This window comes from Marmota flaviventris, chromosome 12, assembly GCF_047511675.1.
Source record: "Marmota flaviventris isolate mMarFla1 chromosome 12, mMarFla1.hap1, whole genome shotgun sequence".
NCBI lineage: Eukaryota > Metazoa > Chordata > Mammalia > Rodentia > Sciuridae > Marmota > Marmota flaviventris.
In genome coordinates this window covers 94,540,442-94,567,080 of record NC_092509.1, presented here as the reverse complement: position 1 = coordinate 94,567,080, position 26,639 = coordinate 94,540,442, and the positions used below count along the sequence as shown (strand labels likewise).

The following is a 26,639-nucleotide window of genomic DNA, read 5'->3' as shown; positions in this document are numbered from 1 at the left end:
GAAAATTTTATTTTGGGCTCCTGGTTTCAGAGGTCTCAATCCACGGACAGACAACTCCATTGCTCTGGGCCCAAGGTGAGACATCATATCAGAGCAGAAGGGCCCAGAGGAGGAAAGCTGCTCAGCTCCTGGTGGGGTCAGGAAGCAGAGAGCAAGAAAGATAGTGAGAGAGGGCTGGGGTTGTGGCTCAGCGGTGGAGCATTCGCCGAGCACATGTGGGGCCCTGGGTTCAATCCTCAGCACCACATAAAAATAAATAAATAAATAAATAGAGGTATTGTGTCCAACTACAACTAAAAAATAAATATTTTTTTAAAAAAGAAAGATAATGAGAGAGGGGCCACAGAGAAGCTGTACCCTTCTATAGCATGTCACCAGTGACCCATCTCTTTCAGCCATGTCCACCTGCCTACATTTACCACCTAGTCAGTCCATTCACACTAAAATGAACTAATTAAATTACAGTTCTCATAATCCAATGATTTTTACCTCTGAATATTTTTGCATTAACACAAAAGCTTTTGGGGGATACCTCATATTCAAACCATAACAGGGGATTCAGAATATCTGAGTTTCATAAGGCTAAGTTTCATTGCTGGTGTGAGAAGATACTTGATTATCATCTCTTCACAGGATCCCACTGAAGAGATTATCATCTCTTCACTTGACCCTTCTGGTCAGGTTAATGACCCTCCTGCATCATCCCATGACACTTTGTATCACTATCTGAAGACTCATTACATGTAACAGTACTGGTATGTTTATATATTGCTATTTCCCAAACTAGAATAGGTGCTCCTCAGCACCGGTCCTCTGTCATGTTCACCTTATGTGTCAGACATTAGTCAGTGTCTGACACATAGTAGGTACCTAATAAATACCTACTGAATACAGAAAATGTCTAGTATACAAAGAACATGGACTCTGATCTCAACAAATTTATTAATCTGTGCTTCAGTTTCCTCATCTGTGAAGTGGGTATGCCAGTAGAGTTTTATGAGAGTTGAGTTATATATAATATGTAAATTTCTTAGGACAGAGCCTCATCATATAATAAGCAGTAGACACAGACTTTTATTATCGAATCACTGGGTGAAGAGTACTGTCTTAGTCCATTTTCTGTTGCTAATAACAAAATATGACAGACTGAGAACAGATTTATTTTGACTCACAGTTCTGATCCAGGGTTGAGGGGCTGCACCTGGTGATGGCTTTTTGATGGCAGAGTCCCCAGGAGGCGCAGGGCAACACATGGTGAAAGACAGGGAGTGTGGGCACATGTGTGTCCTCTACCTCCTCTCTTCTTATAATGCCACTGTTTTCAATCAGGGGGCTCCACCCAATGATCTTATCTAACCCTAGTCACCACCCCAGGGCCCCGCCTCTAAACACCACAGATGGGTTCCATGTCCACCCTCTCAGTACCTCACAGGGGTGATCAGGAACCTGGCAGAATCTGTGGGTTACTTCCTGGGTCTAGTCATTTCTTCCCTCTCTCCCTCCCCCCCTCCCATTTTTCCTGTTTTTCCCACCCTCCTTTCTTCATGTAAATTTATTGCTTGTTTTATATTCTTTTTCAGTACACCATGAGCTCCTAACAAAGAACTTGATCTGTTTTACTCAAACTTATATCATTACAGTGCTGAGATATTTGTTGAATGAGTGAACAAATGAACTAACCCACCTGTTTAACCAGGTAAACAACTCTGTAGGTATGGTTACCCTGAGAAGAGCTTCCAAGTGATGGAATTTCTGAGGATTAAGGGTGCTTTCTCTGATGTCATATGAGAACAGACCCAAGGCTCAGAACCACAGGTTTCACTGTGTGTGGCTTGTACTTGTCAATCATAGGAAACATCACAATTTTACTAGATTTCGGAGATCAGCAACATATGTACATAGTGAAAACAGTAACAACAAAAGCAAATAGCTGGTGAAGGGAGTCCTCAGTAAGCCAAGGAGTCCTCCCACTCTTGTTTACCCTTATGGTGGGCCATGCTTACAAACTAACTCATTGTTGCCACAAAACATTCATCTTAAGTAGGATGAACGCAGTGCAAGAACAAATGTGAATTGTTTCAAAGTAAAAATATTGACCAAGAAAACTAAAAAGACAAACACAAAGACTTGAAACATTGTGAAGGAAGAGTTCTGCTCCCTCAAGGTGGGAAGAGGAGCTATGTTAAAGGAATAATTGAGGGTGGTAGAGTTTGGGGAACACAAGAAGAGCCAGGATTTCCAAAGGGTGTCCAGAAATAGTTTTAATTTTCTACCAGAAGTTCAAGCTGCTGCTGATACTGTCATGAAAGGTGATTCCCTAACTCTCAGGACTTACTGGAAGAAGTGTGACCCAGACCCCAAGTACCCCTGAAAGGACAGTTATCCACTTTTGGCAGGGAGCTCAGTGTTGTGGTTTTCTGAAGCCAGGCAACACAAGAAAGGAGGTGCAGGGGCTGAATTGTCCCAGGCCTGACTCAGAGCCACACAAGGGTGGGCAGGGAGCAGCAGAAAGAACTTGAACTCAGAAAAGAGCTAAATTATTCAGCCTTACATTCCATACTGTTTATTTTTTGTTTATTGTGAAAACAAAATGTGGGGCACTGTAGAAATCATAAAGGATGGCCTACTTTTAAAGTCTAGTATCTGTATAAAGTCTTTTCACAGCACAATCGCAAGATCATAGTCATTGTAGGACCAGGAGAAAAATTTCAGGGGCCATCTAGTCTGAATGCAGCTTGTCATTTGTCATCCTTAACCAGTGGGGGTGAGTCAGCCTTTTAATGCTGCTTTTCTCAATTTGCCTTGATGGTCGTGTTTCTTTTGCATTGGAGAAACTTCCATGGCATTTTGTCACCCCTTAATTTCTCATTCTTCAGCTAAATGAACCACAGTGCTTGTGAATGCGTGTCCTGGTTAACTTAATTTTCTGCACATTTATGAGAAAGAGCAACACACAACCCAGAGCAGATACTTAATCGATGTTTGTTGAATGAATGGATGAATAACATATGTGAAAACACATTCTCTGGCTCACAAAGTTCAAGTTCCTTCCAAATATGAATAGAGTTAGAGGATGTGAACAATAAAGAGCAAAGCACTATGTATTTCAGACTTGAATAGAATTGGTTTGAAGATGGTTTGACATTAACTGGCTATATTAATTTGGGTTAATTAATCCTTCGAGTCCCAGTTTTTTTTAAACATCTATAAATTGTATATAATAATATCCTTAGAGAAAGTTGAATATGCAATGTATATTAACCATTCAGCACAATGATTGACACATAACAAGGGCTTAATAATATTGAGTCCCATTTTAACTCTGGTTTCAGGATTGACCCCAAAACTATTTGAGTTTTGGGTCTTTGAAAATTGTGTTTAGTAGACTGGAAGTCATATGAAAAACTAACATTTGTCAGTTCCAAGTAGTGGTAACATGAATATGATTATATTTATGCTTTTCTGTGTCTTTTATACTTCTAGAAATTAAACTCATAAAAAAGTGATAAATAAAATGAAAGTTAATAGAGAAAAACCTCTAAAAGAAATTAATCACTACTTTAGTAAATAAAGAATAGTGAATCAGGTTATTCACTTGAATTCCATTAAGTTACATTTGTTGAGTAACTTCTATGAACTGGACTGATACATCCTCTCCCTTGTGGAACTTAAAGTTCAGTGGGAAATGAAGATTTTTAAAATAAAAGTTTCAGGCATGTGAATGGAGCAAGTAAAAGGGAATATATAAGGTTGTAAAGGAGCACGTATGGAGCACATTTTACCTGAATTTGGGAGGTTAGGAAAAATTAGAAGTGATCAACGATGTTTAGAAGTAAGTGATGTATGGGCTGCACTGGAGAATGGGCAGGGCAGAGGGGAGTGGTCTATGGCACAGAGACAGGAGGGAGTGGAGAACAGAGGGTAGTTCAACACAGGCAGAGACGGGTTCCTTGGAAGGAGGTAAAGGAGGGTGGGGAGTGAGGTCATGAAGGGCCCTGTAAGCTTTATACTTCCTTAATGTCACCCAAAACATCAAGACCCCTTTGGTCGCTGTCTGTGAGATCTCCCTTTGTCCTGTGTTGCTGGTGCTCAGGAACCTATTGTTGTCTAGTGTCTGATAGAAGGCTGTGTTTTGTGGGAGCCTGGAATCACATTGCTGATATTTTTAGTGAACAGAAACTAACTTTCACAACTTCAAGTGAAGGAAATTTGCATAGAAGTTCTGTTTTCTACACATTTCCAGTCTATGAACTTTTCCAAGGATCTATTCTGAGCCAAAGCGCATCGGGTCGGCCTTCATCAACGGCAGATATAAGTAGAGGCTTGTTTAGTGTGTTTCCTGGATTTTCAAAGAAACAGACTGGAAGACAGCTTTTGGGAACTTAACTTGTATATAGACAAGCTTTGTAATAAAAAGTTCACTTTATCATATTTTTCTTAGACTGCTGATGTCCTCTTACATCAGTTGGATCATGTTTGTGCCTTGACCTTGAGGTTAGCCAGAGTTTTTGAAACTATAAGTAACTTTACAATCCAGAAGATTTTTCTTTCAACACAACCAATGGCATTTCTCCATTTTCTGTGGAGTTCGGATGATTTGAGTTTGGTTTGGAGAATCTGGAACACTGTTGCTCTGTAACAGAGACAAAGGATGATTACGTTGTAATGACAGTCATGTGCTCTATCTGATCATGTTTAAACACAGGGCCATTACACATGGCTTCATAATGGAAAATAAACGAGCCAGACAATTCAGTATATATAAACCATCTGGTGACCTGGTCTGTGACTCCTCAAGAGAGGGAGTTGATAGAAAAACTGATGATCAGAGATTGTGATTTGCCCAAAGTTGCAGAGTAACGTCATTATACTCTAACTCCCAACTGTTGCTCCATATACTTGGTTTTTTACAAACCTAAGATTCTCAAAGACATTAGATTTTGTGACCTTTAGTTATATGACAAAATTTTTGGTCATTCTCTTAATTTGGAAGTACACCTCTGGTTGTCATTTAACTTATTGCTTATGATAGTCTTCCCTTCTTCTACTCTCTGTTCTGGTCTGCCTTCATATTTCATTTGAAGTGGGATATTTAAAAGGGCAGGTCATCTTTATAGTAATTTACATTTTGCTTTACACATACGTGAAAATCTTTAAGTTATAACTCTGGATAGGAGTTTTCTTTCCTCTAGTTGTATCCCCCTCGCTCCTTATTTAATGTGCTCAGTAGTTCAGAACAGGATCTGCTTATTTTTGGCTCAATTTCCACCCCCGCTGGTTGTGTGACTTTTGAGATGTATATATGTAATCGTGTTCTCCAAGGAAGATCTAAGGAGACCCGGTTCTGAGGCTGGGTTAACCACCATGAGGCATAGCTGGTGCAAATCAGCATGATGCATCAATAGCTCAGGGTTATTGGCAGAACTTGTGTTTAGAATTATATAGGAAAGAAGAAAAGGGGCTCTGTATTACAGCACAGAGAAGGGAGGAGCTGGGGAGGGAGAAGAGGGGATATCAAAGATCAACAGAAGGGGAAGACATGAACAGAGTAGGGATTTTCCTAGTGACCTCATAAATAAGTAATACGGGGAAACTATATACTGTGTAAAGTTTTATTAAGTTAAATAAAATATAATGTTTATCTATAATTTTTTATGGTTTGAAAGATTGGAGGCACTTTGTTTTACATAATATGTTCCTGTCCCTTATGGAGGTAAACAAAACTGTGGGGTAGCTTGAGAGCCCATGGGGGAACTGGGAGGTTCTTGAAAGATATTAAGAAGAATGGAAAATCTAGGATGAAAAATGGGCATGAATTCCATATTCCATATTATCTGTCCTCAGCCTGATTTGATATATGTCATCATGGTTCAATTACATGTCTCAGGTTTTGGTTCAAGATGTATATGGTTAGCATAAGTCTCTCTTACTAGGGGAATAGACTTTCCCAGATCATTACCAAAATGAGCTCAGGGTTCAGAGGATTGGCTGAATTTCCCAAGGCCTGGATTCATTGCTACTTTTTAGGCAAATGAGCAGTGATAGGTGGAACAATTTCTAAAAGAAATGATTCTATTCTAGTCTTCTGGTAGATTGGTTCACTTGGAAACACTGTTGGGTCCAGGAACTCCCCTAGACTCTTCTCTCAATCCTTCAAGGGACACCTGTGACTGGGAGGAGCAAAGAAGGCAAGTCTCCCTCTTCTCCCAAAGCACAGACCCACATCATAGGGGAGCAGGGGAGCTGCCTGTATTTTTATGATAAGGGATTAAAAATGTTGACTCTTATTTGTAACATTGTAAATTTTTTTTTCTTGTGAGTAAAGAGTTTAGAGCTGCAGATGTGCTCAGATTTCAAGGCATATGAGAGGATCCCCAGCCCTAACTCCAGAACATCGTGTGAGTTAGCTCCCAAGGTTAATTCCAGGTTAAGATCAACGTGTGAGATAACCCCTAAGGTTAATGCCAGGCCTCTAGATGCACTTCAGATATTGGTACATGTAGTATTTCAGATATATTTTTTTTTTTGTGGGTTGTGTTGGATACTTTAAATAAGGAGATAGGCACAAATGTGAAGAAAGATGATTTGTATCTTTTTATGAATGATAGGAAAACATCTATGTTGGGGTCTGTAATCCAAATGAAAAAATAAGGTTTTTTATGCATGGTGTGTGGGTGAAGAACATACTCATGAAGGAAGAACTGGGTTGTATTGAAGAACTGTCCATTTATAAGAGAGAAAATTAGTATCTAATCAGCATGAAAATGCTCAGATCAAACAGTCTAAAAGGTTAATTCAGTTTTTATATGAAGTATTTTATATTAAAAGTTAGGTATCATGGAATCGCATAGAGCTCATTTTGACCTATAAAAATGTATAACATTCTTTTATAAAAATTTTTTTACTGATGCTTTATAATTATACATAATAGTGGTATACATTGTGATATATTTGAACCTGCATATAACATAATTTGGTCAGTTTCATTCCCCACTACCTCCCTTTTCCCTCCCAAAGAGAATATTCTTTTTTTTTTTTTTTTGGTGGGGGGAATTCACCTGTGCATGTCTCTGGTGCACTTCAAAGAATACATCAGTTTAAATCAGAAAGTGTCCATGGATGCCTGTCCTAGAAGTTTCACATGCAGGACCTCTTTGTCTGTGGGAGAGAATGGATATCTGAAATGGGAACCAATCTTAGAAATAAAGGCATTTGAAGCTGGGCATGGTGGTGCATGCCTGTTATCCCAGTAATTTAGGAGGCTGAGGCAGGAGGATCAAAAGTTCAAGGCCAACCTGGGTAACTTGGTGAGACCCTTTAATATATGACAGCGGAATGCATTACAATACATATTACACATATAGAGCACATTTTTTCATATCTCTGGTTGTATACAGAGTATATTCATACCAATTCATGTCTTCATACATGTACTTTGGATAATGATGTCCATCACATTCCACCATCATTTCTAATCCCCTGCCCTCTTCCTTCCCCTCCCACCTCTCTGCCCTATCTAGAGTTTATCTATTCTTCCTTTGCTCCCCCTCCCTACCCCACTATGAATCAGCCTCCTTATAGCAGAGAAAACATTCGACATTTGTTTTGGGGGGATTGGCCAACTTCACTTAGCATTATCTTCTCCAACTCCATCCATTTACCTGCAATGGAATATTTGTTAGATTTTATTCCCAAAGAGAATATTCTTAATGTTCTAAATGGAGTACTTTTCTTCAAGGAATTATTTTATTGGGAAAATGGGCCCATAGTGTGACAGCCTTCTTAAACAGAAATGGGTTGTCTCTGAATACGTAACTATCTTCTATCTGGCAACCAGTCTAGTTGTACAGATGTTTGAGATCTGCTTGGTGGTGTTATTCCTCATCCATTTGGAACAAATACCAGGCGGTGTGATTTTAATGTTACTAATATGCTTTGTGTCATTTTCCAAGAGCAGGATAGATTTAAACTAATACATCTATTCTACTTTGGACCAGTTCCTCTTGTCATCAAAGGTATCCATTTTTAAACAGCTGTTTGGGTTTAGGGATACAGGAAATGGCCCCCAAACAGATCAAAGCTAATTGGCCCCATAGTAGGCACATTCACGCCCTTGGTGTCATTAGCCCTGTGCTGTGCTGTAACTAGCTGAAGTAGCCTGCCCTGGGGGAAGGTCCACTTCCCTGAAGAAGCTTCAGCATTTAGGAATGATCTAACAAGGTTTATGATTTTGCTGAGCTACCCTGCTTTTACCTCAGTGATGAATGTTTAAATGATGAGTGAGAAGAAGGGAAGATTCTGTGCTAATCCTGGGATTAGTCGTTCTGGGGCCACTGTCAGGTAAAAAAAAAAAAGTTAGAGTTATGCCTGTTTTATAGGATTTACATCTAGGCCAATGCCAGTGGATTTTTTACTCAGATAAATGTGGGTAACTTTGTTCCATCATGAAAGCCATTGAGGTATATTTTGGCCAATAGGAAGCCTCCATATGTACCACAAATAAAAGTTGTATGATAGGTGACACTTTCAACACAGTGGATCCTTTGAGTCTCAGTTTTGCCTTCCCTCTTCATACTATCTGGATCATTAATTGCATATGACACACAACTAACTCTGACCCTGAAATGGATTCTCAAAGCTGTAGTTCAAGACTGTACACAAGAGCAAAGGCTTCTTTTTCTTTCCCAGGCCCAAGAAAACAAAGGAGTCGTGCTGTTCAGTAGAATGGGAGCCACCAGCAGCTCTGGGAGGCTGTTCTCTGCTGCTGGTTTATATTCCCCACACTTCAGGCTATTGCTGAGTGGGTTTGTCAACATTCCCTCCCAGCACCTCTTTCCTGGCCTCCTCACTGCCCGTGGAAAGGGGAGGGGAGAAGAGTGTTCCTTCTGATTCTATCTAGATAACTGGGACATTTTGATTCTTCAAATTTTCAGGCAAGGACTAAGTGATTCTTATCAGTCTCTTTTTCCAAAGTAAAATAAGTGGAAAAAAATTAAGTTCAAGTATAACCCAGATTAGGCAATTATTACTCTTCTTCTTTCTACTTTCTTACTTCCTCCTCCTTCACCCCTAATACAGTACACCCCCCACCCCACCCTGACAACTTCTTCCTTTTCGTAGATGGGAAGACTTCCTCTTTAGTTTAGGAGTATTATAGATCTTTTCTGCTGAGAATCTCTTTTTTTCTTCCCTCTTTGGCCACATACCCAATCACTATTGAAGGGACTAACTTAGGAATCCATTAAATAATAATGGAATATTTGTTAGAATATTTAGTTGCTGGAGAATATAAATAAGAAACGTAAACTGGGTCCTGATCTCTCTCCAAAATGCCACCTACCCTGTTACGCTGTTCCTCTACCCCATCTCAAGTCCCTTGGAGTTAACTGCTGTTCACCATTCTTGAAATTTATTCTGGAAGAAAAAATCATGCCTATGTTTGAATGTATATATGTACCCATCCCACATATATGTGTGTATATTTTAATATGCAAGGGACCAATCTCTATATGCTGTTCTGTATTCGGCCTTCTTCCTATAATGGTGTGTTTTAGAAAGTTTCATCTGGGCACATACCAATTCATCTCATTTTTTAAACCATTGCATAGTAATCCATTATGTGGATGTGGATGTGCCATTTATATTTTAACCAGTCCTTGTGCTGATGGAATTTTTGATGTATTTTAAAAACCATGACAAATAATGCTTCAGTGATCATCCTTACACATATATCTAATTGAAATGTTCTATAAATATCCATAGGGCAAATTCCTAGTAGTAACATTTTTCCTGCAATGTAAATGTGTGTTTTAGATATTGATAGATATTGCCAAATTTTGCACTCAAAAGTTTATGGCCATTTTTACTCTTGAGAACATAAATATTCATTTTGAATAGGTAGAGAAACACTGCTTTCCCATATTCATTTAGCTGATTTCTATTTTCATTCTTAAATTGTTGGGTGTTTTAGCCTCTGGCTATTTGATACATAAATAAGTGCTTCTCAAATCATCCCTCTACCTGCTCTTTCCTGAGAATCCATCCATCACTGAAGTCAGTCAGAGTGGCTCCTGTACATACCTTAAAAGATAAGTGTTCAAGGGCTGGGGCTGTAGCTCAGTGACAGAGCACCTGCCTAGCATGCATGAGGCACTGTGTTCGATCCTCAGCACCACATAAAAATAAACAAATAAAACAAAGGCATTCTATCCATCTACAACTACAAAAAAAAAAAAAAAAGTGTTCAAACTGTGCCAGGCCAGAAAAGAATGTGAGTTCTTATTGTGGGTTTGGTCCACTGAAGGCACTTGGTCCCCGGATACCTGCCACCAGGACACCAGGGCTCTAATTCCAGGAGACAGAAATAAACCATTTCATTTGAACACAGACACATAGGTTTTCACTAGTTCTGCTGCCCTTGCCTAGCCTCTTCAAGTCTGTGAGACATGAGAGCATCGTCTTTGATATGTCTGAAGGAAACTCAGCACCTATGGCTTCATCCAAGAAGCTAGGCAATAATGACTAACTGATTGAAAGCACTTTGGAGTATGTTCAATCATAGTTGAATGCTTCTTCATAAAGTCTGGCTTTTGATGTCTGTTTGGCATCATGGGCCTTCAGACCTCATGGCCACAGAGTTGGCACTATATGTTTGCTTTTTATAGTTGATCAAGAGTATTACACATGAAAGCAGTTCAGGTGTTTAGGTTACAAAATAATGCAGGTAGAATATTGTGGTGGTGGATTATGATTATTGTATTTTCGCTAATGTGATCCAGCTACCACATAGGGATTTGGGGAAGTATCTGGAACTTCTAAGAGAAAAGGTAGAAAATGAGTGCAAAATAATGACACACAATTTGCTTAACTCTGTCCTGTCACACAGTGGCATAGACATGGGCAAAGTAAGAGGGCAGGCAGTGGATATCCTGCCTTGGTCTCATTGCCATATGGGGAACAGGAAGCTGAGCCTTGTACTGGATGCCAGAATCCACTTTGTGCACTTTAATCACAATCAGAAGTGTCTACTTGTCAGTCTGGCTTTCCCACCTGTGCCTTTTTGAGCCATTGAATTTCTAAAAGATAGCCAGGGGATGGTAGAGCCATCTCCTCTTTAGGAATTGTTGATTGAGGGTGCTAAGCAGGCACTTGACAGCACAAGCTTGTTCACTTACAATCCTTGATGGACCAGTTCTTAGTTTGGGAAGCTAAGCTGTCTTTTCCTCCCTCCCTCTCTCCCTTTCTTCCTCTTTCCTCCTCTCCCAGATATTTTGTAAGTAATCAGACATATCTTGGTATTATTCCCAAGATATTTATATCCTTGGGGAGATAAGACATGTAAAATAAGAAAGAATGCAATAAAGCCCATAATAGAATCTCAGATAATGAATGATAGAGTTCAGAAGGAGTGTAGTTTCCAGTTGTGTGTGTGTGGGTGGGGGGGATTATGGACTGTCATTTTTTTAAGATTCATATTTATTATGGGAAGGAATGGAAGGAAGCCCTTTCTAGATTGTGGGGTTGGCAGGACTAACTCAGGTAGGTCTGTGGGCATGGTGGACGATGATGAGATTATTTTGACTGCAGTGGAGGGTACACAGGAGTAGTGAGGAGGAAGCTTCAGTGGTATAGGGGGGCTCTCATCTTCAGGGCCTCAGATATCTTTTGCCATAGCTTAAAATGTTCTTAGAAATGGCCTGGTGCACCACAAGTTGGAAGGGGCCAGATCTGCCCACAAGTACGGGCGGGAACTGCAACGAAGCCTAGGCTGGCAGACAGGGCATTGGCAAGGATCGCAGAAGAACACGGCAACAGACGACAGGTGGTCACCCAGGCAGAGTTGGCACTGGGAGGTGGGCAACAAGTCTCAGGGAGGGAGGTGCTGATACTGGGAAGTGGAGGAACAGGTGGCACTTAGAAACGTAATCTGGAATAAGGGAATAAAAATGTCTGTCAGCAGTTAGCAGGCTCCAGCCACTTTGCTCAGGTTTGCGGGCAGACCTCCAAGCTCTGGGAGGAAAGAGCAGGATGGAAAGCAAGAAGCTGGGCCCCAGCCCCAGAGGGACCAGGCAGGTTTCCAAGCCAGGAGTCAGACCTGGAGCATGGGCCTGACTAGCAGAAAGGATGGTTTGACGCTCCATTCCAGAGCACCGAGCCAAAGTCTTTCCATTCCTCCTGCATAAGGTTTCGCCTGGTGTCAGACGCCGGGTTTACAGGTGGGAGCAAAGAGGCCCAGCTGTGTGGAGGGAGCACACGCTGCAGAAGCCAGGGCCTCTGCTGGCTGAAGAGTTGGGGTTCGTTTGGTAGGCAAGAGGGTAAAAATGGGAAAACTAGAACAGGAAAGTATCTCAGTTGGAGCTGTATTTTAGGAAGAGGAGTTTGAGTCTCGGGTGTAAAGTGAGCTAGAGTTAAGTGAGTCCTCATCTGTAACACATTTTTGCCACTTCTCTTCCTAAATACTCTCCAATATGTTCACTTCCCTCTGTGCCTCCTTAAATACTGTGAGGTAAATAAGCCACATGGTTGAAATTAACAAAAACTAATAAAATATTAATTTTACCTTAAAAAGAAAAACCTCTTTTAATGGGGTTCTAGAAAAGCTGAACTTACGTAAGTGGCTCACGTTGGACTTCCCTGGGGCAGTGCTGCTCTAATCCTTTCTCCATACTGCAGTCGGATCTTTTTAGCAAGTCTTCTCAGATAACTCTATTGCATGATGGTCTCTGCTGCCCCAGGACAGCGTCCGCATTCCTCAGCATGGCTCCCAGCTCGTCATAATCTGGCTGTCACACGCATCTCTCACCAAACCCGTCTGTTCCTTAAGGCACATCAAAACTATTTTCACTTCCAGTGGGAAGCTCTTTGCTCTCTTGGGCACCCGTGCTTTCACTGATTGCTATTCTTTCACTGAAGACTTCCTCTCTTTTTCACCTCCTAATCTCCTGCTTCCCATTAGGGCTCAGCTTTGGACATCCCTGCCTCCTTGATGCCAGGGCCCCAGGCCGTGCCTGCTCCACTACAGCATTTCCCACACTGCTGCTAAGGGCCTGTTGACTTGTCTTGCTCCTCCTCTATCTGGAACGTAAATTCTTTGAAAGCCAGGACTCTGACTAGGTCCCCACAGTGTGTTCAGCACCTAACTCGGTACCTGGAGCATGATGACTGCCCACTCGATTGTGTGCATGAAAAGACAGGCAGTGAACCATGTGGTACAGACTTGAACTGGGATGTCAGCCCTGGGCATTAAAAGGTCAAGGCTCTCAGGAAAGAGTCACTAAGGACATAATTCTTGAGTGCTGGCCACTGTGTGAACGCACCTCCAGTGCCTAAAGGGTATGGAAAATTAATGTACTTCATGAGATGCTGTAAATTCTAAATAATATAAGCAAAAATGCTATTGTTAAAATGTCCTAAGGGGGAAATCATTCTCTGAAAGTAGTGTGATATTTGAAGTCAAAAGACTGGGTTTGGAGATCTCTGTCTAGCATGTGGGTTGTCTTTATTCTTGACATTTCAGCGTTTTAGGTCATAAAGTGAAGATAAAAATACTTTAACTTTGGGTGATGGGTCATTGGGACGTATGGAAATATATGTAGAAGAACTTTGTAAACTGCAAAGTGACAGAAAAATATTATGGATCACCAATACAAAAGTAATGATACCTGCAAGTAGGTGATCATATTGACTAAATTGTAGGGGATTCTGAACCACCCAAATGATATAAATCTCCAATAAACCATCCTAGCATAGGGAGCATGAGCAGCCTCCCCTGGGTGAAGTGCTGTGTTTATCAGTTTCTGCTGGTGTGACTCCTGGATGCTCTGATGGAAGTGCTGGTGGGGGGTACAATCGTGGCTGTGCGGGAGGCCTCGCTCCCCGTGCCGGGTCTGGGATGAGCTCTGACCTTGGCTTTCTTCTTCCATCCCACCCTGCTCGCCTAAGCCCCTCAATGCCACCTTGTAACTCCTCAGATGCCTTAATGGGGTGTGATTTCTTCTTTCTCAAAAGGTTCCCAGCACTCAGGGCTTTTAAAGTTGTCTTTTCTTTCCTCCTTCAAGAGATGCCAATATCTGATTTTCCCTCCCATTGCTGGTAAGGGACAGCACGAACACCTAAGCATTTCCAAGGCAAGAACTGAAAGAGGCCCTTTCTGCATCTGTGTTCTTGTCACCATATATGTGCCAGACTCTCACCTGGGATGTGCCAGAATGGCTGTTCTAAGGGGAATAAACTGCAATATAACCTCTAATTTGGAATTCAGAGTCAGAATTCCCTAGGAGCACACATCACCCTCTTCCCTCTTAACTTCTTACACTGTTCATTCTTGTTTGCCTCCTATATTAATCAGGATTCTCCAGAGAAGCACAACCAATATGATAGGGTATATGCAGAATTATGAGAAGTCAGCTCGTACAGAGATGGAGGCTGAGAGGTCACATGATCTGTGACTTCGGTGGCTGGGGAGACCCAGGAAAATGGTGATGGAGTTCAGTCTGAGTACAAAGGGCAGAGAGGCCAGGGGAGCCTGTGGTGTCAGTTCCAGTGTGAGAGCAGGAGATGAGGCGAGATGTCTCTTGCAGTTCTAGGAGTGAGGCAGGAGGAAAGGGCAGATACTTCTTCCTCTGCATTTTGTTCCCTTCAGGTCCCCAGTGGACCTGATGATATCCATCAGCATTGGAGAGGGTAAGTCCACCATTTCAAATGCTCAGTTCTTCCACATGCCCAGCACCCTTACAGACACCCTGATTAATCTGAGTACTCCTTGGCTCAATCAAGTTGACACATAAAATTAACCATCACACCCCTTTACTTAGATCCAGGATCAGCGAGCAAAATTCAGTGTTTACACAGTATGTGCTCTGTTGAGGACATTCAGATGGTTATTTACTTACCTGAACCTTGACAGAGGATTATGGGATTACATGGAATAAAACAAAAGGCATACTTCATGTTTCCAAGGGACATATATCCAGTTAGTGTACTATACCACACAATTCCTCCTATCCATGGTTTCACTTTCTGTGGTTTCTGTAACCTGTGGCCAAGTGTGGACCGAGAATGTTAATATTTGTCATGACTCTTTTGAGAAAGACCATATTCACATAATGTTTTTACTATAGTATGTTATTATAATTATTCTGTTTTATTATTATTAATTTCTTACTGTGCCTTATTTATAAATTAAACTTTAACATAGGCATATATAGGGGAAAAAAACACAGTATCTATAGGGTTGGGTGCATATGGGCTTATAGACCAAATCAAATTAAAGAATTTCTCATTGCTGTCCAATCCCCACTTGATCCATAAGGCTTCTCAGCCTGGGTTGGTCATGTACACCAAGAATGCCAGCTGGTCCTCATGATAAGGTCATGAGCCTTTGACCAGGGCGGCATAGTTTCCTGAGCTTTAGGGCAAACTAACCTAACAGAAGAGCATTTGGGCAAGTTATAAAAGAGAAAGTCCTTGGAACAACGTTAAATATGACCTACTTGGCTGTAAGAAAAAGCATATTACTTATTTGGCTATAGGTGGCCACAAGATGTACCATTATACTGTCATTTCTTTAGTGTCTTTCTGTTGAGAAATCATAATTTTTTTATGACCAAGGTTTGAGATGAGACCCAGTCTACTGTGTCAGTTCTTCCTGCCCACTACACACACACACACACACACACACACACACACAATCCCTGGACAATCCCTGAAGGAAAGGAGAGAGGAGAGAAGAGGGTAGAAAAGAAGAACCAGGGCAGTACTGAGAGTCACATGCGACTTTGTGGACCAGAAGCTCTTTGCTCATCTAGAAGAAGCAGGATCAGCCTTGGTACCTAGTCCTCCTGGCCCCAAAACAAAACACATTTTCATTCTCTAGGGCTCACTTCATGCCTCAGATTCAACAAGATCAGCATGGGTCACGATGAGCCGATTCTGCCAGTCTAAGAGGAAAGTAACAAGAGTCAAATATCTGGCTAAATTTGTTCTGGCAAAGGCAATATATATTTTTTGTTTTTTTAAAAAGACATTATCTGATTGATGCACAATCCAGTCTACTTTCCAAAGTGATAAAATTATAAAATTTACTTTCTTTTTGCTTTTGTGTATCTCTGTGTGAGTAATGAGTATATTTGTAGCATTTGGGTTCCTTTTTGTTAAAGCTGTATTTCCATTCTATATGTTTTTCTTTTTCTTTCCACCTTCTCAAAAGTTCTCCTTTAAGGCAAAACTTTCCATTCTTGGTTTTATCCAAAAGACAAATATTTCTGGGAAAACACTGTGTTTAAGCTATTCAGCAATTCTGGTGTTATGTAACTGACCACACTAAGACTTTCAATTAACTTTGGTTACATTTTATTGAAGAGTGTCATAGAATAGAATAACTGGTGATAATTTTTCAAAACTTTTATGTTTTTAAACAGAGGAAACACTCTTAAAATACACACAGTATCTTGTACTAATGATAGAATGTAAAGCTCTGTTTGAAATCCTATAAAGTGCATCGACTCTATTCCAAGGCTGATTTTACTGTGTTTGACTTTGAGAATTTTTTAAGTGCAATGAGTTTTCCTTTTGGCATTAATTTCCATAACTCTGTCTCTCCTTGGTCTTCTTTCCCTCTTGTTCTCTTCTCTGGTCATTTTTGACATTTCTTTGATGAGTGCATCGTGAAGCTGTTCAGACTTGGCTTGTCTTCCACTAAAGGACGCAGCGTGTGAATTCATGGTTTCTAGAAACCTTTTTGATGTGTCGTAACTTACTGCTACCCTTCTTCATTTCTAGTCTTCCCCTTTCCTTCCTGTGACTTTTCAAATTCTCTATTTTCTTTCTCTCCAGAGATAATATTTTCCCCAAAGCAGAAGCCCTCCCATTGTCTCTATTTTTGGGTTCCTACCATAATCCCAGTGTCCCTTTGCAACTGTCTTTTTTGCATTTTGCTCCCCCTCATTTATTTGTAGCATGCTGACGATCATTGGGTGGGAATATTTGGTTTTCCCCAAATATCACTCAGATTCATGTCTGTATTCAAAACCCTTATATTGTCTCTCTTAGTGTAGGTGTTAATTATCAGGCACATACCTTTTTTTTTAAGTAAATTTTTTAGTTGTAGATAGACACAATATTTATTTATTTTTATGTGGTGCTGAGGATCAAACCCCTTGCCTCACAAGTGCTAGGCAAGTTCTCTATGACTGAACTACAACCCCAGCCCAGACACATACCTTTAATAGCCTTCCCTTTGTACTTTCTCCACTCAAAGCTAACTTGAGAACAAGTATTAGCATTGTCTCTTGATTCCCTCTTTTATTGTTTGATTATCTTTTAAGAAAAAATAAAAAATCTCCACCAACTGGCTGCTTTCCCTGCTTCTGCTTGTCTGGACTATATGGGCCACTTCTCTAACCCACACAGCATCTCTCTTTCTCTCTTTTTGGTACTCAGGGGCACTTGACCACTGAGCCACATCCCTAGTCCTATTTTATATTTTATTTGGAGACAATGTCTCACCAAATTGCTTAGTGCCTCACTTTTGCTGAGGCTGGCTTTGAACTCACAATCCTCCTGTCTCAGCCTCCTGAGCCTCTGCATTACAGGCATGTGCCATTGAGTTCAGCACATGGAATCTCTTTGCATCTCCTTTGAACATGCATCCTCTGTTCTGAAGATCCCTTTCCCTTCCTCCCAGAACTTCTCTTTCTTCAAAGGTAGCATTAACACAGCCTAATAAACTGTGCTTGTCTGCCGGTCCTTTAAGAGTGAGCACCAGCTGACTAATTTTCTGTGCCTTTCAGTGCCACATTGCTCCGTTGGCCCTGATCTCTTAATCTGCACTTGCTGATCTTGGCTCTATAAAATCATTTTTCAGGCATTTCCTTTATGTCCTTTTTCTGCTTTCAAGGTACTAACAACTTTATAGAGACAATATCTAAAGATTTATGTATATCACACAACAATAACTAAGCACCTATTGGTTTTATAGAATGACCTTGCTCTACCTAGTAATTCATTGAGCGTCTACTATGTGCTAGGCACTGTCTGAGGTGCTACAATACAATGGTGAGAAGAAAGCAATATTAGCCCTGCCTTCACAGTTTACAAACATTTATCCAAAAAACACACAGTTATACAACAGTATTTAAGCTACAAAGCAAGAGGATCATGCCATGAGAGCAGAGACTTGGTGTATTTAACTCAAAACAAGAGAGGAGAAAAGGGAAGGGAGCCTCAGACAAGGAGAACTGTATGTACACAGGCTCTGTGACAGGAGGCAACAAGACATACTCAAGACACTGAAAAAAGACTGGAGCAGCTGGAATGCAGAGGGCATGGTCAGAGTGAGGGGAAGTAGGCTGGAGAGGTGGGTAGGGCCAGCCCGGGCAGTGCCCTGTGGGTTGTGGAAGGGACTGAGGCTGTTATCCTCAGCAGTGGGGGCCCCTGGGGGATTAGGAACAGAAGATGGTACTGTGATTTGCAAAGATCACTCGGATAGCTACATGGAACGTGGAGTAAACTGGAAAAGGAAAACCAAGCACACTATTTTTCTGTGCCATGTAGTAATTCAGAAAATGTTGCTCATTGACTGAATAGTTGGTGGGGTTTATGGTCCCTGCTGTGATCTCTGCATCATGAAATTGGAGTCTTAAGCTGGAAAAAAAAAAAAACAACTCAAACTTTCTTTTTCTTGGTTGGTGCCTACTGGGGTTTGAACCCAGGGGCACTTTACCACTGAGTTACCTTCCCAGTCCTTTTATTTTTGAGACAGGTCTCACTAAGTTGTAGCTGGCCTTGAATTTGTGATCTTCCTGCCTCAGCCTCCTGAGTTGCTGGGATTATAGGTGTGAGCCACCACACCTGGCTAAACTGGAAAACCTTAAGCTATTCAAGATACGGGTCTGATTTTTAATATTGTCCATCTCCTGTAGCTTTTGCAACTCTTTGACTTGACTTATAACAACAACAATATCAACAGACAGCATTGAACATTAGCCATGGTGCTGATGCTGTGCTAAAGGCTTGATGTGGATCATCTCTAATTGCTACTCTGAAACAGTGAGGATGGTGTTTGCATTCCTATTTTGTGGGGGCTTAGAGGTGTTAAAGACCTTCAGAAAGTGTTGGATCTAGCCAGGGTGCCTCTGACTGAGGAGCCATCACTCCTAACCACTCTGCTGTAACCACTCTGAGTTTTCAATACCAATTCAATACCATTATTATGGAAAAGGGAAGTTCCTTTAGCCTTGAAAACATATATACCTTGGCTAATTGCCTGGCTGCTCCTTCCATAATCTTGGTCACAGCCCGCCATGGCCTTAGGTCACTTGCTGGTCTTCCACTTGGCTCTGTTTTATTGTACATCACAGCAGCCTGGCATTGTGTCTGCACTGATTGTTGGGTTTTGACCTTTTTGACCACATGAACAATTTTCTGGCTGTGTGTCCTTTCTTCTTTTACAGACATCTATAATTATGTGAGGTAATAATGCTCATTAGCCCAAGTTCCAAATAGCATTCCAGCTCTCAACTTCCCCCTCAAGAGAGCATCACCAACAAGAAAGAATGGGCGCCCATAGTTGGTAAACTATTAGCTGAAAAATGTTTGTCATCATGACCAGAGGAGCCCTGAGCTTCTGACCTGCTTGTTTATATTTCCTCTGCCTTCATTTTCTATTCCTGAGGGCAGCCTCTTCTTTAGTAGGTCTGCTGAAAATTGGGTGTAATGTGCTTGCCTAAGTAGTAGAACCTAATGATCACTGAGAGTTTTAACTCATGCTTTAGACTTTCTGTGTAAAGATTAATAAAATCAGTCTGGTCTTTCAGCAAAAATGGAAGCAACTGTCTACTTAAGAAATGTTCAAAGGACTATTCATCTTTAACCAAGCATGACTGGCTCCTTTCCCTTTGCAAAGCAAGGGTGGAAGGTCAAGTAAAAAGTGGATGGATGGGGTAACCCCAGGTTGTTTTGTTTTGTTTTTGGTGCTGGTGCTTGAACCCAGAACATTGCACATGCTAAAGCACACACTCTACCACTGAGCTCCACCTCCAGCCCAACCTCAGTTTGTAGCTCGAAAACAACCATAACAAGATGCCTAAATGACAGTGGGAAGCCGAGCACGGGAAGTTAACTATGAGCAATACAGGCTGCAAACCTGAAGAACAGGGAGAAGATTTCATTGGGCTGTTCAAAGGATTAAGTAGCTTGTATTTTGACAAGACTTTGATATTGTTGGAGGAAGGAGTTAAGACGTAACACCCATTTGCTTATGTCCTCCTCCAGAAGTTTTAAAGAGGTCTATAGATAGATGAAGATATAGTTTATGAATAAAATATTGCAGAATAATTATTATCAATGTCATTAAAAAATCTGCTACCAGAGTGTGGGAAGGTTTTCAAATTACTCTGTTTAGATAGCAGTTGCAGGCAGGCAGAGCCAGTTGGTACTCAGCAGTCTCAAGGTACAGAAGGAGAATCCTGACCATTCACTCTGGCTTACCTTTCTTTATGGGTTATTACTATTTCCTCTTAGGACTATTTTCCTCTAAATTTTTGACTGGACAGAGGTATGTGTAGTCTAGCAATGAGTTGGAGGATGACCAAGCCAAGGTCTTCCTATTTCTTGCTTACTTACATTGATATATTCAAGACAAGATTTTTTCAGATGGATTTATTGAGGTATGAGTGACATGGAAAATGTGGAACATGGTATATCCCCATGCAGGACATGTCACCAGACATGTCCATCACCTCTCAGTTTCCTCCTGCCCCTATTACTATCATTATTGTTGTTGTTTGCGGTGTTAAAAATACACCCATCCCTCTATGCAACATTCAAGTGTATAATATAGTATTGGCAGCTACAGGCACTGTGTATATAGTAGATCGTCTGCATTTACTCATCTTGTGTAACTGAGACTTTGTATTCTTTGCCCACCAACCCTCAGCCCCATCTTGGGGTTCACATTCTGTCTTCTACTTCAATAAGTTGGACTGTTTTAGATTCCATATGTAAGTGGCAGCATTGGTATTTGTCTTTCTGTGTTTGACTTATTTCACTTAACATCTTCCAGGTCCATCCACATAGTCACAAATTGCAGGATTTATATTTTTAGGGCTATTCCATTTTATACACACACACACACACACACACACACACACACACCACATTTTCTTTATCCATTTGTCAACAGACTTCTTGGTTCTCTCTCTCTCTCTCTCTCTCTCTCTCTCTCTCTATATATATATATATATATAAAACAAGGGGTGTCTAACACTAAGTCATATCCCCATCCCTCTTTTTATTTTTCATTTTGAGACACAGTGTTACTAAGTTCTGAGGGTTGCTGAGGCTGGCTTTGAACTTGGTGATCCTCCTACCCCAGCTTCCCGAGTTGCTGGTATTACCAGCGTGCAGCACCATGCCTGGCTGATTGTATATCTTGGTATCTCTTTGAGATTTTGATATAAATTCTTTTGGACAAATACCCAGAGTTTGTGTTACTGGATCTTTCTTTTTAAAATATTTTAGGAACCACCATGCTACTTTTCATAGTGGCTGTACCAATTTGCATTTCCAAAAATAGTGTACCAGAGTTCCCCTTTCTCCACATCCTTGTTAACATTTGTTGTCTTTAGTTTTAAATAATAACCATCCTAATCACAGGAGTGGGTTGCTATCTCAGTGTGGTTTCCTTGCATTTCCTTGGTGATTAGTGAAGTGGAGCATCTTCTCATTACCTGTTAGCCATTTGTATGTTTTTTTTTAATAAATATCTTTCATAAACATTTTTAGTATTTATTCATATGCATTTCCCATGCTCTTTGGTTATTTAATATTCATAACAGACTTCACAGTCATCTGAGGGAAGTTGGTTGTGTAGTCAGTCCTTTGTTTTTACCTATAAAATGGCCAATAAAGGATTTTCATTCTATATGTTTTATTAAAAATATTTTTCTTAGTTGTTGATAGATCTATATTTTATTTACTTATATGTGGTGCTGAGAATCGAACCCAGTACCTCACACATGCCAGGCAAGTGTGCCACCGCTGAGCCCCAGTCCCAACCCCTCATTCTGCATGTTTTTTTTTTTTTTTAAATGTCTATTCAGTTCCTTTGTCCTCTTTTTCCCCATATGGAGACATGAACCCAGGGCCTTGCATATGCTAGCAAGTACTCTGCCACTGAACTACACCCTCAGGCCTCTTTGCCCACTTTTTATTATTTTAATTTTTATCAGAATATTATAATTATACATAACAGTGACATTCATTATGCCATATCTGTACATATGCACATAGCATAATTTGATCAAACTTGTTCCCCAGTATAATTTTTCCCATCCCCTCTTCTGTCCCCCTGATCCTCTTTCTCTGCTCTGCTAGTCTCCCTCCTATTATTATCTTTTAAAATTATTATAATAAAAATTGCTTGTGAGGATGTGGGGAAAAGGTACACTTGAGTTATGAGTGACATGTAAAGTCAGGTACACATATACACTGTTGGTGGGGCTGCAAATAGTATAATCTCTATAGAAATCAGTATGGAGATTCCACAAAAGACCAGGAATGGAGCTACCATATGACACAGCTATTCTATTCCTTGGTATTAATCAAAAACAACAGATAATAGAATAATATGACGGTGTATGCATTCCAATGTTTATAGCATTACAATTGGTTTATAGCCAAATTATGGAGCCAGCGTAGGTATCCATCATCCAACAAATGGATAAAGAAAATGTGGCATATATACACAATGGAGTTTTACTTAGGCATAAAGAAGAATGAACTGTGTGTCATTTGCTGGTAAACGGATGGAACTGAAGAACATCATGCTAAGGGAAATAAACCAAGCTCTGAAAATCAACATCAAATATTTGCCCATTTTTAAAATGGGCCATTACTAGTATTATTTTGCTATTGAGTTGTAGGTATTCCTTATCTATTATAGATAACCCTTCTTAGATATGTGGTTTGTCGATATTTTCTCCCATTACATAGGCTGCTTTTTCACTGTGGTGATTGTTTCCTTTGCTGTGCAGTAGTTTCTTAGTTTGATGTAGTCCCTCTTTCTAGTTTTGTTTTTGTTGGGTGTGCTTTTGGTGTCATATAAAAAAAAAATTTCAAGTCCAATCTCATAAAGCTTCCCCCTCTCTTCTAAGAGTTTTTCAGTTTCAAGTTTTAAGTTTTTAATACATTTTGAGTTGAGTGTGTGTGTGTGTGTGTGTGTGTGTGTGTGTGGGCGGGGGTGTAAAATAAGGGTCCAGTTTTGTTTTTTTTCCCTTCAATGTGGAAATCCAGACACTATTTGTTGAAAGATTGACCTCCCCCAACTCTGTTTTTGCCTACCTTGTTGAAGATCAGTTGGTCATATATGCTTGGATTTATTTCTGGGCTCTTGTTCTGTTACATTGGTCTGTATGTCTGTCTTTATCAGTACCTTGCTGTTTTGATTACTGTAGCTTTGTAGTATGTTTTGAAATCAGAAAGTGTGATACCCACAGATTTGTTCTTCTTTTTCAAGCTTGCTTTAGTTATTTGGGGTCCTTTGTGATTCCATATGAATGTTTGGATTACTTTTTCTATTTCTGTAAAAAATAGTTTTTTATAGAGAGATTGCACTGAATCTGTAGATAACTTTGGTTACTATAGGCACTTAATGTATTAAGTCTTCCAGTGCATAAATATGGGCTGTCTGATTATTTGTGTTAACAGAATTACTATTAGAACCTGTGAAGTATGCTCATATGCCTGAGAATGGCTTAACAAGCAGGGAGGTAGGGCATGCACCTGATTTTCCTCTGGCTCCTGGGGATACTTTATCCTGGTATCACAGAAGGATTTAGCCCTATGTGTTTTATAATAGAAACAACCACAGTTTGATAAAAAGAGCATTCTTCTCTCTGTAGTCATTGAGCCTTGTAATTTCTGGTTGTGTGAAATGAACTTGACTGAGTGACTTGAGGATGTTCTCAAGTGTCCAAAGATCCTTTTGGTTTTCTTTGACATGCCTTGCTGTCATTTATTCTGCTGTCTAGGGATCATCAACACACTTGTTCTCCAACTTTTCAGTCCATGTGTATTTATTACTGATCAAGGTCCAGCCTCATGCCTGAGCATGGCAACTACTAGGAAACCTTTTCTTTTTTAACTTAAAGGTGATTAAATTCGTTTAGGGGTGGATAATATAAAACTCTTGAATCCCTAAAGGTTTTCGTAATTGACATGAAATTCTGTCAGGTGCCAAGTTTGATTGCATTATTATTTGGTATCCCTGTTGATTTATGAAAACTGGACTAAAACATGTAATTGTCTTTTGTCACAACACAGATCTTCCCTTTATGTAAAGCTCCCAATGGCAGTGAACGATGAAGGGCTCTTCCCTGCGGTTGTGACAGCACTGCGCCCCTACAGTGCACCAACAGACAACTCAACCCACGAGGGCTGCTCGCAGACTCGGAACCCCCAGGGCCACTGATGGCCTGTTTTCTGTACTGTCAGGCCCAGCAAAACCCTTCCCTGCTTTGTGTCCTTCTAGCCCACAGCGGCCAGTTACCCACAATTAAGCTTTATCAGAGTGGCGGTAGGAAGAAGTCCAGAGCGATTTCCTATTGGGAGTTTGCCTTGTGGGACAGGGTATAGCTCCGAGGCATAGCTTTTAGGTATCCAGGTAGCCTCTGACCTGATCCTTTGTCCTAATGAAAAACTTCCTGGCTCCTAGAACTGCTGCTTTCGTCGGAGCAACTCAGATTTAATTATTCTGAATTCAAAAGCAGGCAGATCCTGGAAATGTTTCTGACCCTCGTCTCCCTTGGTTCTTGGTTACATCCCCGTCGCACACATGGTTCTATTTTGGCACCTGGTGACCATCAGGAAAACCTGATAAACTTGAAAGGGTTGTTTCCCGATCCCTTCGGAGCGGGAGATGGTTTCCTGCTGGCTCGATCCTCGGGATTTAAGAAAGCGAGAGTGCGCTCGCGGGCACAAACAGGAAAGCCTGACATCACGGAGCGGCGCGGGGAGGAGTCTGCTCCTCGCTCGCTCGCTCGCTCGCCTGCTCGCTGCGCTCCCTTTGTGGCCCGAGTCGCGCGCACCGCCGGCGGCGGGGACAGCGAGGCGCGTGCTGTGCGCGGCGGCCGCTCGGGACGGGACCGGGCAGCTGGCGCCGCGGCGGCCTCAGAGCAGGGCGCATCATGCAGCGTACCGGAGAGAAAACTGAGAATGAAATTGCTTTGGCAAGCTAAAATGGTAACGCGAGCTCCCTGCCTCCTCCCGAGGCTTCTCTGGTGGGAATCTTCTGCCGCTTTCTCTGGGCGTGTTTTGGACGCCCTCGCAGCGAACCGAGCAATCCGAGCCCCTACTTGTGAGCTGCCGCTTTCTCACTCTGCTTTGTATTCATTCCTCTCTCCGCGTCCTCTCTCTTTAAACGGTACCTACTTTCCGGCCGTGGCCTTTGGTGTGTCTGGGACAGTTGCGTGTCCGGAGAGAACTTTGAAGGAAAACTGCTGCTCTGGGCGGACCGCGGAGCGCTCCTGCGTCCCAAGCAGCTCTTTAACCCAAATCTAAGGTTTAGCTGGCGACATGGAATTCCAGGGGGTCGCTGCATAGATTTTTAGCTCAAGCTGCATGATGATGTGTGGCTCTTTCTGCGCTTGCCAGATTATTTTATGGAAATAAAAACTTTCCACCCCCTCTAACTTTTGGGTTCCAAAACAATAAGAGAAGAAAAAGACACGCAAAGCATTTCACTTCCAACGGGGGTGAGGACTCTTGGCATTTTCAACACTTGTTTGTGTCTGAGTTTGCTCAGATGATTGAGCCGCTTATGAAAGTACAAACTTTTTCTACAAATGAGTTATTTTTCTTTTTACTTAAGGGGGAAACGTTAATCGGGACTAAACCACAGTTTCTCTATGAAGAGGGGAAAAAAGACTTTAAAAAAACTATTTAAGATATGTAAGGGAGTTTAGGAAAAATAACTAAATGGAAAAGTCCAGGGATCCTGATACCACAGGAAACGGCAAGGAGCCAAGAAAACCTCAGCATGCCCTCTATCGCAGTGTGTCTTGCAGTGCTCTGATTGTAATATTTGTTTTGAACAGCCCATCTTGTGCCTTGAGTGCTGGTGTAAGCAGCACAGCAGCTGGGATAGATTGTGGTTAGCAGAGAGGAAAAAAAATACTCTTTCTTTCTCTTTATCCCATCCCTGGCAGAGCTCGATTCAGGACTGGGGTGAAGAGGTAGAGGAAGGCGCTGTTTACCATGTCACCCTCAAAAGAGTCCAGATTCAACAGGCTGCCAATAAAGGAGCAAGATGGCTAGGGGTGAGTAAAGCTGGAGAGATTGTGAACTTTGGAATTTCGGTGTCTGTTGTTCTGTGAATATCATTATTATTTAGCAGAGGCAGCTTTCCCTCGCCCCCCAGTCTCTATTGGACTTAAAAAGGAAACTGCTAATGACCAAGTGTTTGCACTAGCTTTACAGGCCTGTTTTTGTACTTGATGTTATCCAAAGCATCTCCCCTAGGTTGGTCAATAATTCAGAACCTCTTAGAAACATCTTAATGTATTTGGCAAATAGATTGAATTAGAAAATGACACACAGAGTGACAGGTCCAGAAGGCAACACTGTTAGACAGGAGCCATAAG

The 26,639-nt window shown here is 41.2% G+C and overlaps 1 protein-coding gene across 2 annotated transcripts in view; it reads left to right on the top strand.

The window, feature by feature from the left end:
- The window catches only part of Rgl1 (ral guanine nucleotide dissociation stimulator like 1), a 147,445-nt gene that overhangs the window by 10,788 nt on the left and 110,018 nt on the right, over positions 1-26,639 (top strand). The window contains exons 1-2 of one of the 2 annotated variants that reach the window (XM_027935028.2): positions 25,051-25,239; positions 26,205-26,315. In XM_027935028.2, the coding sequence (XP_027790829.1) occupies positions 25,213-25,239; positions 26,205-26,315 (138 nt within the window). In that variant the 5' untranslated portion in view covers positions 25,051-25,212. Of the gene's footprint in view, positions 1-25,050; positions 25,240-26,204; positions 26,316-26,639 lie in introns of those variants that run through there. The other variant, XM_027935030.2, reaches the window with a different exon arrangement.